This window comes from Dipteris shenzhenensis, chromosome 2, assembly GCF_047967505.1.
Source record: "Dipteris shenzhenensis isolate YYH24624 ecotype China chromosome 2, Dip_SZ_1.0, whole genome shotgun sequence".
NCBI classification, from domain to species: Eukaryota; Viridiplantae; Streptophyta; class Polypodiopsida; order Gleicheniales; family Dipteridaceae; genus Dipteris; species Dipteris shenzhenensis.
The window spans coordinates 46116061-46129476 of NC_141597.1; the positions used below are offsets into that span (position 1 = coordinate 46116061).

General features: G+C 45.1%; 1 protein-coding gene across 6 annotated transcripts in view; it reads left to right on the forward strand.

Moving 5' to 3' along the window:
* Nucleotides 1–13416, forward strand: part of LOC147904850 (SET domain-containing protein) — a 158805-nt gene that overhangs the window by 20560 nt on the left and 124829 nt on the right. For all 6 annotated transcript variants that reach the window (XM_087388705.1, XM_087388697.1, XM_087388714.1 and 3 more), the window contains one exon: nucleotides 508–613. In XM_087388705.1, coding sequence (XP_087244831.1) covers nucleotides 508–613 — 106 coding nt within the window. The remainder of the gene's footprint in view (nucleotides 1–507; nucleotides 614–13416) is intronic.

The window sequence follows — 13416 nt, forward strand, 5'->3', positions numbered from 1 at the left end:
TTAAGCATAAATTAACCTATGTATATAGATTAATGAGCCTCCTAGGCCAAAACAAATAGGAACTATATATATATATATATACATATATGCTCAAGTATGTATGGGTGTGTGGATTTGTATGTGTGGGAGCATATTTTTATACTATGGTCTACACCCACTGCTGGGCGCTGATGACGTCAGTTGGGATGTCATAGTAGCTAGTCCCTGCTATGCATGATGGAGTTTATGGTTTTCAACCTTGTGAGTGACTATCATGAGTTTGAAACTGCACTATGTTGTGTTTTTAGAGGATGAGTTTGGGAATGTTCCTGGATTCATCTAGGTATATATATGTATGTATGTATGTTGTGTGAGCAGTAATTATGTTATGTTCAGTATTTTCTTGAACTAGGTGAAAGTTCTAAAATATTATCAGAAATGCTTCTCACAATTAGGCTTGCTCTTTGCATACTTTTATGTCTAATTTACTCTGCATGCGAGGTTGGTTTCCTTAGCCAGGTGAATCAGCTATCTTGATGTCCTTCCTACAAGGTTTGGAACTCCACTTTGGTTTACAGAGCAAGAGCTTCAAGAACTTAAGGGCACCAGCCTGTACAATGCCACAAGAATACAGGTAAATGTAATGACTTAGAGCTACTATGAAAGTCAGATTCTCCAGGATTTTGCAACTCTAGGATACTGTTCAAAGCTGGTCTAGTATCTGACCAATATTGGCGGGGTAATAGTAATCGCTAATTAGATGGACAACTACACTTGTCAAAGGTTTGTGTGGGCACCTTACCCTAGGGGAATTTTTATCCCCAGGGCTAGGTAAGGTTGAGGGTACATAACCCTAAATTTTGTACCTCTCATTTCATTCTAGCACGTTTTGGATAGTCGGCGCTTTATTCCCTGTCCCCATCTCCATCATTCGGTATCAGAGCAAGCTGTCATAGCCTCCCCCATACCTGCCCACATCTCCAAGCCTCGAGAGAGCACTTTTGTCGTGAAGACTCACCATTCTGTTGCGAGAAACTCTGCTGAACAGCTCGTTTTTGCTCAGCCGCCACATTCTACAGGTGTTTTAAACCTGGTCACCTATTTTGGGGTGTTTCAGAGCTTCGAGCAGTTTTGGGGCCATTTTTACTGCTCTGGGGAAGGCACTCCTATTTTTGAACTACCGCATCTGTACTAGAGCAGGTTTTTCAGGTTGAAATTAAGGTTTGCAGCCGTTGCACCTGTTTTGGAGCAACGCCTCTGTTTTTGGGCCGTTTTTGAGCTGGAGCCCTTGATTTGAGGTCATTTACAGACCTGTTGCAGCATTCTTTTACTGGTCCAGCCAGTTTCAGCCAGATACAGAGTGTTGCAGGTCATTTTCAGCAAAAACAGGTTGAAAACAGTAAAACATGGAGAGGGATCCCACCATTCATAATCATTAAGAGAGGGATTAAGCCGACTACGCATTAAGAGGGGGGGAGCTAAGGGCTTACCTGGTGTCACATCTGTACTCTATTTAATTGATAGTAGATCGAGTCGAAGGGGCATTTCGCTTTCAAATGCCCTATGTACCATGAGATCTGAGGTCGCTACCATTATCTCTTCCGGATGGGTTCGGACGCCTCTCCAGTTTCATGTCTTACCCAGATCATAGATGCATGGCGACTTTCATTATTCCAATCCAAAGACCATCTACTTAGGGCACATAGGGGAGATAAGGGTGTACAGCCAGACTCCACTCAGAGCACAATCATTGATGAGCTTTTTAAGCCAGAAAGCAGGTAGCTGAACATATCTCTAGAAGAAATGCACTCCGAATTGGGTCGAGCAGGTCTGGGTTTGAGTCTTGAGCAATGGATCAGGGCAAATGTAATGTAGTCTCATACAACTCGAGTCCTAGTCTATCTCCTCCTTTTGAGCGTTTTTGGACTCGGCAAATAAAAAAGAGCCAAACAAATTCGGATCCCATACACTTTTGGCCTCTCTTGTTGCCCATCACAGAGCAGCTCGGCTAAGCTGAGAGGGATCCCACCATCCATAGTCATTCTATGGACAAAACTCAATGCAAGAAAATACTTAAGCACCTAGAGTTACTTAAGTACCACTTGACAGTACTTCTAGACCATTTAATAATACCTCAAAATTATAGAACTATTTAATATTGCTTCAGCACCACTTACCAATACTTTTGGATCACATAGAAGCACTTAATAGTACCTCTAGACCATCTGCAAAACCACTTAATAGTGCTTCAAGACCACTTAATAAAACTTTTGCACTATTACGCTTGCCTGTCCAATTCAAGCCTTCTAGTTTACGGTCAAACCTTAGACATGAATTTTCTAGTTTGGATAGAATTGCAAGATTTTTTAAAGGAGATAAGATTTAGTGGATCTTTATTTTATACTTGGGATTAAATTTTGTTGCAACTCTTGGAAGATAGACCCCCCCCCCCCCCTACGTATTGTTACTTAAGAACTTGAAAGAGGGCATTGCTTATTGGTGGTTAGTTGATTTCTCTCTTGAAAGGGATCCTTCATTTTCTATTTTGGTTGCTTATGAATTAACATCCATTGTTAGAATTGATGATATTGGTGGTGATGCCATAGTAGTTAGTTCTTGCTATGTGATGGAGTCTATGTTTATCAACCTTGTGACCATAAGATTGAAATTATGCTATGTGTTGGTGTCAAATTGTCAATAGAGGATGAGTTTGTGCATGTTCTTGAATGCATCTAGATATATATAGTTAGAATTTGAAGAAGAGTTGAAAGAGGGCAAATTTGGCATATTGACTCTTGGAAGGTTTCTTTTGTTGATTTTTTAGTTATAGATTTAGTCAAAATTGTAGAAAATGCAATTGTCCTAAGCTTAGCATTGGGACAATAGTGACTGCATGTCAATCATTTTATTGCTTTTGTAGGCATGGAGGAGGATTTGCAAAATGTCAAAATCCTAGAAAATTCGAGAGTTCTAAGCTTAGCATTGTGAGAATAGTGATTGTACATGTCAATCATTCTTATTGCTTTTGTAGGCATATTCTTAATGTTAGGTCACTGCAATGTCAAAAAGGACTCACTTCCATCTATTTGTTGCAGAAGGAGAAATTGTAATGTTGGAGGGCTCAAGATAAAGTTCTTATTTTATTTCGAAGAAATTGCTTCTGTGTTTATTGCAATGTGGAGAGGGCTCATGTGGGAGACTCCATAGCCATGTGTGGATGGGGAGCATTGTTGTAACACTAGGGGGGCTCACAATGGGAACTCCATCGAAAGGAAGCCGGAGAAGCGCCATCCATCATCACCCATTGTGGCATAATGTAGTGTCAATTTGTGTCTCAGTGTGTTCATTCTCCAAGATGTGCGGCTCCTCAAGATTAAAGGGGCACAACATAGGGAGGTCATATTTAGAAACACGACTATTAGTTGTTTTTTGTGTGCACGAGAAAATCCCAACATTGGGAGGGTTGAAGTGAAAGTTTCTAGTTTCATATTCAATTTGATTAAAAAGATGTTCTGCATACTTGATGGAAGTAAAGGTAGAAGGTGAATCTTCTATGAATAGATCGGATGAATGGTTGTAACAATAAAAGGAAGTTGTAGAAAAGGTGAAAGAGGAGGCTCTTGAGAAGCAAGCAGAAGTTAGCTTAGCTTTGTCTCCCAAAAATTGCACACAAAGGCCTCATGGTAAAGGCAAGGGTAGAAATTGCAGCTTATGATGCCTCTTTAGATGATATGTTAATCGGTCAATTGCTCTTGGATGATTTGGGTAGAATCGACATGTTATTATCGTGGTGGAAGCATACATAATAGGAAAGGATCTTTTCGCTTAAAAACATCGAAATCTTAATATAACGGGTTTGGAAGAGGAAATTCATTCATTTAACAAGTAGATGTAACTTTAAAAATCTTACTACAATTTGAGTCGATGATGGGATTAATGAGTTGAAGATTATGTGGAGACTTCCTACAAGCTAGAACATGGGAATGTTGTTTAAGATTGATATTAGAGAGGCCTATTGAATGGGCTTGAGACTATAGTAGAGGCCTTAGCATAAAGCAAATCAAAGAGGCATAAATCCCATGGTGGAAGAGATAGATTGTATGTATAAGTAAGAGGCCAGTGGTAAGCATGAAAGAGAGCATCCTATTGAAAAATATTAAGGATATCAAAGAGAGAAAGCCTTGATCATCTACAATTGTTTAGGTATCCAACCGAGTGATTGGACCTATGTATGCTAGTTGTGGGGCCAACTCCAGTGGACGAGTGAGGAGATACAAGAGGAGCTCGTCTGGCAATGGCTTTGGATATGGTGAGGGCTGGCATCAAGGAAGAAAATAACCGATGGATCGTTGTTGATGGTTGGCCTATTCGAGCCCCTCCCTCCTCATCTGTAATCTCTGTGAGGTGGTGTGCCGTCTAATAAGTGCTATCGTCACGCCATTGGTCTGTCTCCCCATGTTGACAAGAGCGGGTATATCTGCAGTCCTCATGGGAAGTGTCCAACCAGGCTTGGGTCTGTTGAGTCGTGCACTTGGGCTCTCTGCTATGTTTGATTCCCTGCAGTCCCTGGCTCAGGTCACCGGAGAAAAAATCCATGATCATTTTCCGATTTGGCTCTCCTACGCTCTCCTTTGTCCTCTATAAGCTGATCTCTATGTCTTTGGGTCTTAAGAAGGAAAGTGGCATACGTTGCTGATCAAGATGTACCAGGAACTCGACTGCGACTGATAGACTAATGTCATCCACGGATTTCATAGTACACAGGGCACTTGAATGCATAGTCATACTCTGTCTTCGTCTCTTGCATATCACCTAAAGTAAAAATCCGTCCCTCACATGGGACGCCCTCTGTCTGTCCTGTCTCAACCTGTAGCCTGTGTGAAGATATCCAAAACGATCCAATTGAGATCCTCAGTGCATGTGGAAGATGAATCTGGATGTTGCCCGATGGTTCGAGAAAAAACTCCTCTGAGATTTGTAAGCAGTGGTTGTGTAGAAGCTAAACCAAAGTTTGGTAGGTGCTAATCAAGTCCTATACGTGTGGAGCTGCAAGATATCCTTTCTGATGACCTAGTTCATTTCGTGGTTGGAAGGGATGGAGCCTCAAGGCTATATTGAAATTGTTGCAATCAGTCCATCTGTAGTCCCAAACTTGTAAACCATTTCTTGTTGTATACCATCTCCTCTGATCCCTCTCTACCTCATGCCATAAATGAAGTTAGGGCTAGTAGAAGAGACTTGGTACTGGCCTCCTAGTGAAAGCACTGACGCTCGAGTCTGGCTAGTGCAGCATATCCTCTAAAATGAAGTCAGGGCTAGTAGAAGAAACTTGGTACATGCATCCTAGTGAAAGCATTGATGCTCGAGTCTGGCTAGTGCAGCATATCCTTTGCATGGCTGGTCGCATCGTGAAGATTAGGCCCAAGAAGAGAACCTCTATATATGTATAGGAATGCAACAATCTCTATTGGTGTTCCGTCTGGATGTGCAGCTGCCCCGGATTTGTTGAAGATCATAAGCTTCTTTTTACCGAGGTTGGCTTTGAAATCATGTGTCTCGCACTAGAAGGACTTGAGTGCATCCAAATCCCAATGGAGGCTCTCAGTTGAAGAGGAAACTGGGACCACATCTTAGCCTATAGTAGAATTAGGATCAAGGAACTGCTAAGGGAAACTGCACTGATTGGGAATGGGGGAAGAGCGCCCTCGTGAGAGTACTTGTTTCTGCTTTATCTATATGCAAGGTGAGATAGAGAGTTTCTGCATGTATGCAATGTGGTAGAAAGAAATGGTATGTGTGATCACAATGTAGGGGGATACTTCTTCAGTGGTAACCGGTTGTTTAGCTATATCGAAATATCTTATGCGGGTGCAGAAGCCCCAACAGCAAAAAAATTTTCAATAGTCTATTTAGTAATTTTAATCTTTTCATTTTGTTTAATAATTATATTAATTTCTAAAAGTGAGAACAACAAAAATATGAATTTGTACAATTGGATAGATTCTAGTCTTGCAAGGTATATTTTTGGTCCCCCTAATAGCCTTGGAAAAGGCCTTCAAAGGCAAGCTAACAATGTGGAGCTATGGACTAGATGAATTCGAGGTTTACTGCTTGGTGGTGCAGAGACTACGGACTGGTGAGTACCAATGTTCAAAGTCTAGAGTTATTCGTGATGAGTTCACTTGAGGATACAGGTCATAGCGGGTACCATAGATCATTATACCCGGATGGGACCTTTTTTTTTTTTTTGGCAAAAAAGAGACTTCTATTAAGTAAGAAAGAAACTCGCTAGAGCAAGCTGTGTGCGGAAATACAACATGCTAAGCATGTAATAAAAAACACCTCAGAAGAATAAGGTAGAAAGAAACCAAGGCTGAGGCTGAAAATGCCAACTCAACCTTGTAGAAGTCTCAGCAAGGAAGGGAGATTCTCTCCAGTCCGTGAGAAAAGTAACCCTTCTGGAGGAGGCTGCTCGAGAGGATCCCTGCATGGTCGCCCATATGGCCATCAGAGTGTGTACCGTATCTGTCCAAGTACTGGCCAAGATCTGAGAAGGGTGAACCTGAGAACCCTCCATAGTTTCAGTGCATCTGGCTCTCCAAATGTGCCATGCTGCAATGCTAGCTAAAACCTCCCATGGAGAGTCAATCGAGGAATGAGCAGCCCTGAAGAGAGTGGCCGGAACATCCTCTAAAGAGCACGACTCCACAATGTGTCGTCGGATGTGTAGAGCCCAAGACGAGATTCATGTCTCTCGAAGAAAACCTGGGGCCTTGAAAGAGTGAGCCAAGCCATTGATCCCCAGGTCATATAGAAGGGGAGGTGAACAAAAGTGTTGAAAAGTCTTGCAATCCCCTTCCATATGATTTTCGCGTGTCTGCATTCCTAAAGGCAGTGCTGTACTGTCTCCGAAGCAGAAAGGCAATGAGGGTAAGTAGGGTCAGCCCCGAACCTGGATCTCCAATGATTCACTGCTATCCCACCATGAATAGAAAGCCAAAAGAAGAGAGTGATTTTTCTATTCCGGTGGGGTTTCCAGAGCCTCTGCCAAAAAATTTTATGCAAGTCTGCAGAAATCTGATAATTCTCCCAATGAGGAGCTCTAGTGGGCCTCCAACCCCTACAACTGAGCTGGAATTTCTTGGCATTACTGACCGTGTAACGAAAGAAGGGGATGCCCTTCTCTCAGTGCCCTTCATCTATCCACTCCCATTCCCTAGGGTCCACTGCAAAAACTTAATTGGGACACCTCCATAGAGCCACAGCCTCCATGAGCACAGGGCAATGAGTAGCGGGTCAGGATCCACGTACCACTGTGAAAGAGAGCCATGCTCCATGAAGCCCACTATCATGACTGGCTGAAACGGTACCTCCAATAATATATTATCTGTGGACTTGGACAGCCTGCCCCCTGAAGAAACATCAAAGACTAGGGCATCCTCATGTGTGTTACATAAAGCAATCACCTGCAAAGGAATACCCGAGCTGGAAAATGCCCCCATCTAGGTCGAACAAGTAATAGGCATGTCATCTGTGTCCACCCTATCCAAGGACAAGGCTGGATCAATCTGTTGAACTCTCCCTGCACTCCCTTTGAGATTATGAACCACCTGGGCCTGTCGGTCTGCAGGAAGCCTCCTGAAGGCTTTCCATGCTCCCACAATAGATGCAGGGCCCCTCTCCCATCTGGGCCACTGCATGTACTCCAAGTGGTCTGCCATACTCATCCAAAATACTGTCGTTCCACATGATAGGCTGTCTTTCAATCTCTTCACGAGTGGACGGGGGAATCCTGCGAAGAGTACTCCTGAAGCTGGCCCATGCTTTCAGGATAGCAACCATAAGAGGGGAAGAAGGAGATCTGAGGTGGGCTGTGGTGAAGACCCATCTGGTACTGTGTATCCAATCATCTCCTGAAGTGGGTGTGCGAGACTGTATGCATCTGATAAAGAAGTCCTTCCAAGGCTCTTGTCCTGGCATAAGTCCTCTCACAACGACCTTGCAGAGTAAGGCTCTGCACTGTAGATCCGGGTCAATGATATTCAAACCCCCTTCTCTTGTAGGAAGAATCAAGGTCTCCCAAGCCACCCTGGCTGTAACATCAGTTGTGCCATCTAGACCACTCCATAAAAAGTTTCGTACGGGCCTCTTGAGCTGAGTGATACAATCCCTAGAGTGGCACCAACAAGAGCATACAAACCATGCTGTGGCTAGAAGAACCTAGTTAACCACCACCACTCTGGATGCCAAGTCAAGTTTGGCTGAGCTCCAGAAAAGGAGATTTCTTTCTGATGCTCTCCATCACCGGAGCAAACTGTTGTGAAGGAGAGATGCCCACCCCAACCTGGCAGCCCAAATATCCGACGGAGACACCCCTCTGTACCCAAGTGAAACCAATATCATTACCCCAATGCGAGGTGTCATCATCGCAAATCCAAAAACCATTGGATTTATGCCAATTAATGTGTTCACCTGCAGTCGTGCAAAATAAATCCAAGGTTGTCCAGAAGGAAGTGAGTGTCCTGGGGGAGGCATCCAAAAAAACAGCCGTGTCATCTGCCAACTCACTATCCAGGAGCTCTTCTTCCCAGCGGATAGGAAGCCTCAGCCCATAAATATCAGCTTGAGATCTAAGGTAGATATTCATAGCTTCCCACAAACAGAAAAAGAAAAGGGGCAAGAGGACATCCCTGGCGGACTGATCTACTGATCTAAAATCTGTCCCCTCTTATCCCCCCAATAAGCACCTGGCTATGGGCTGATCTGTAGAGAGAGAATACTCCTCTAATCTATGCATGTGAAAAACCAAAGCGAGATAGAGTGCCCTCTAAGAAATCCCAGTCTATGCTGTCGTAAGCTTTCTCAAAGTCAAAGAGTAGAATGGCCAACCTTTGGCGGCTCTGCATGGCCCATTCTGAGGCCTCCCAAAATGAGAAAATATTATCGAAAATACTTCTGCCATGCACATACCCTGTGTGTGTGTCATGAAAGAAAAACCTGTAGCCGCATACTGATTGCTTTCGCCAGAATCTTGTAAAAAGTGCCCAATAGAGTGATGGGTCTCCATTGTGCCACTTGATTCCTATTACCCCCCTTTGGGATGAGATGAAATAGACCATCTGTAAGTGAGTCAAGCATCTCACTAGAGTCCCACACGCCCTGCAGGGCTGATGTAATGTGATCACCAATCTGCTCCCAAAAAGTAATAAAAAAAGAAGGGGTAAGTCCATCCGAACCTGGGCACTTGCCCTTGTGAAGGGCAAGTAATGCAGTCTTGAATTCTGCATTGGTGAAAGGTGCATCAAGAGAAACATACACGTCATCCTTCACCAATACTACACTGCCAAATAACCTCTCTAGCATCATCGATGGCCTGTGTGCCCAGATCTGCAGTAAAAAGGGATGCAAAAAAATCTGAAGCTACACGCATGAGGGCATCAGGATTTGACTGTAACACCCCGTCTGGGTCAACACGCTGCGAGACACTATCTCTACTATGTCTCGGCCCATGAGTAGAGAAAAAATATTTGTTGACCCTGCCACCCATCTGAATCCAAAAGGATTCCCGTGCATGAAAGGTATATTGTACTCTCTGATCCAACAATATCTGTATATGAGTCCCTACTGTAGCAAGGCGCTCTTGAATCCAAGCATCTGTGAGCCTCTTCTGCTCTTCCCTCTGAAGGGACGCTAACTGCTGGCGTATACCAATCTCACGTCTCCTGGAATCAGAGACTGTATGATAATAGTCACTAATTTTGGATAAGGCTGCAGCTACCTGAGATGGGCGGACAACTCCACCCTGTATGTGAGAATCCCAAATCTGTAAAATATCCTGTGTGAGGCTCTCCTCTGCATAAAAAGCATCCGGAATCTTGACACTGGTAGCGTCCCCTCCGATGAGGCTCAAGAATCTGCAACACCACTGGAAAATGATATGAGGTGGTAACCCCAGTAGAAATGTGTACAGATCCGCCTCTATCAAGTGCCCAATTGTCTACATAAAATCTATCAATACGTGCATGGATGGGCATGTGTACTCTCCTGTTCGACCAAGAGTACAGGAGTGACTGTGGCATAACATGAAAGGCATCATCAAACCAAGTGTCCCTGCCATTGTACTAGAAGAGAAAGGCATCCCAGGCTGCCCTCTCCAAAGAATGAACTCCACCCTGTCTGCCTTCTTTTTTGTCTGATGGCAATTCAACCATGTTGAAATTGCCACCAATGATGTAAGAATCTGCAATGGGGGCCCAAGATAGTAACTCCTTCCAAAAGGAGACTCGCTCCCCTCTGTTGTTGGGGGCATATAGATTGAGAAGACCAATCTTATGCCCTCCAATCAAAATAATGATCCATTGAGCTCTAGAGGGGGAGATAATACCATGACCAGCAACCAAGGGTAGAATTGAAGGAGAGACCGAAATGCAAGTACCTCCCCTTGTGCCCATAGCAGGAGACCAGAAGGTTTGTCCTGAAAGAAGTTTGCCAGACTTAGAGCAATCACTGGTATCCAACTTGTGTTCGTGGATAAAAAAGGATATCACTAGCACCTCCAGTGACACCTGGATGAAGCTGATTCCAGATCAGCTGCCTATGGCAACATTGTGGAACTCCGCCTAGGCCCTGTATGTTCCAGTTGACTATCCTCATTGACAGGAGGATGCTGGATGGAAAGGCTTACCCGACCTAGTGGAGGAGACCAGCTTCCCCTGGGCCGAAACACTATTGTTGAGGGTAGGAAACTCAATAGGTGAAAGGATCCCCACACCTCCTGAGGGGGAGGCCCTATCAAAAGGAATCCCAATGACTGGGACCGCTAAGGTGGAGGGCACAAACTCCTTCTCATCCATGAAAGTCGCCGAGTCTGCCAGTGCCGAAAAAGAGTTCCTGAGAAGCAGGCATGGTCGAGGAGTGCGAAGAAGACGTGCACTCGTGGAAGATGGATGAGAAGGACCTGCCCGGCCTCTATCAGTAGAACTGGAGCTTGGGGCTGAGGAGGCTTGTGGCTGGGCCGAAGAGGAATCTGGTGTCCTCATCTGTGCATGCAATCCCTCAGTCGTTCTGACTGTGGGAGGAACAATTTGTGGGAAAGAAGTATCGGTAGCCCCCTCATGATCAGAAACCAAAGTGACTGGGGCTGGTACTAGTGCATCTAAAGGCCCCTCCTGATGTGGATCTGTAGTGTCTGGGGCTGCAGCAACATCTACCTTTGGAGTCTGGATGGCGTCTGTTTGAACCGGATCAAAGGTCTCTACCTGGGACTTCACTGCGCCTAGCTTGGGAAATCACATTGGAGGAAGTTCCCTTCTTTGTTCAAGGTGGCATTTTTGTTCGAGAATCCACGTTATTTGGTGCTCTCTCCGAGGTGAATCAAGTATACCGGTGCTGGAGGGTCCATGGTTGCATTTTCATTGACTTGCTTCTTCATATTATATGCTCACCATGAGCTGCAAGTGAGGGTGTTGGAGTTATATGCAACTCACAGTGAGTGAGTGCTTTTATGTGGGTGTGCCGTCCTGATATCTTTGAGGATAGGCTGAGATTGCAAGCCTTTTTCAAGGCTATTGGGCGGGCTGTTTGGCTATTGGATTGCCATGATTTCAACTGACCGGGGCCAAAAACAACCCACACACCCTCCCACTAGCCCTCCCTGGCTGTGACCCATGGGGGGACCCGGAACTAGCGCTAGAATGTTGGGGTAGTGATGACCATAATCACCTTGCAACCTCTAGACAAATAAGAGGAATTCGACTCTGAGTCTTGATCCTTAGATTTCTTCTTGGACCTGCAATCTTTGGCCAGATGCCCTCGCTTACCGCATTTGTAACACTTGCTCTGTTTCTTCGTGTGCACTGTTGCAAGGGCTTCACCTCCACCTGAAGTAGTGTTTGGATTAATCCTGAGCTTCCCTTGGGAGATAAGAATAGACGACTCCTCTAGGAGAAGGGTGCTCAAGTCATCAAAGTCCAATTGATGTGTTGTGACCTGGCTCCTTAATGCTCGGGCAACAATGTCGTAATTTGGAGGGAGCTTTGTAATGATGAGTGACGCCAACTGACTCAAAGTCAAAGTAGCACTCATAGCCAATAATTGATCGTGGAGAATCTTGGACGCATCAAAAAAGGTTGCATAGAACTCCCTTTTGGGAACTTGAGACTGTACAGCTGTCCCTGTAAGGTGACATCCCGCATAGCTGTGTCCCGGGCATAGAGGTCCTCAAGTGTAGGCCAAACCTTGGATGCACTCTCCAGTGTCTGAATCGCCAAATAAACTTCCTTGGTGATGGTCGTGAGTCGTGACCAAAGCTAAATGGGCCTTCGAATCCCGATCCCCCAACTTCGTGAACTCCTCTTGGAACTCATCCTCCTGGTTTGTATCATAGTTGATTGAGCTCTTGGGATGCTCAAGCCGCTGTTCATAACCCTGGACAGGCTGCCACGATCCTTTATTGAACAAACCAAATTTTCATGTTGAGCCTCCAATGAGCATAATTGGTGCCATCGAGCTTGTCTTCCTTGCTCATACAAGAGGAGCTGCGTTACCTGCTGCCAATCCTCTTGAAGAGGAAGGCTGTCTCAAACAGCCGCGATACAAACAATGTGCGATAGCCGACATGATGGACTGAGCACGGGAGTGGCAGACTGCACACAACAGCCGCCTTCTCAGTTTGCGTGGAGATGGTAGCACAGGAGCACACAGCAGCATCGAAACAACACAGCCTCCAAAGTGTGGGAATGGCAACAAAAATGGCGCCTTAACTCGTCTGAGTCTACGCTGCAAAAGCCCTCAAACAGTGTGCTGAAACTTGGTCCCTTTCATATGATACCATGTGGAAGTGGAGTAGTGTGGAAGCATGCATCAGAGAGAGAGAGAGAGAATCTGCACAGATAGAGGCAATGGAAACTGTATATATAGCAGAGGAATACCCCAGCAGAGGAGGATAGAAATGGTCCAGAAGTGATGCTGTGAAGTGGAGTGGGCAGGGCTATAAATAACCTGCCATGTAGACCGACCCAGGGGCAATCAAGTGGCTGACCCCAGGGCCAGTCAACCGACCAGGCTGGTCGGTTGACCCGATCTCTAGGTCGGTGTAGCCTGACCAAGGTTGGCTTCATAAATGGCCTGGCCTACCAGCCCTAGAGGCTGGGCCTAGCAACCCCCCCAAAAGCCTTGAAAAAGGTCTTCAATCTCAGCCTATCCTCACAGAAATAAGGGCGGGCACACCCACATAAAAGCCCTCACTCACACTGAGATACATATAACTCCAACAAATGCAGGGCTGCCGAGGTAAGAGCGCATTGCAAAGTTGTTACCGACTCCATTGCAGCGATGGAAGATGATCTCCCAAAACAAAGTGAGGCCCTTCACAACCTTCTCTCTTTCTGGAAGTTGAGCTCCTTAGCTCTTACCCTTTCTCTGGATGCATTTCAGATC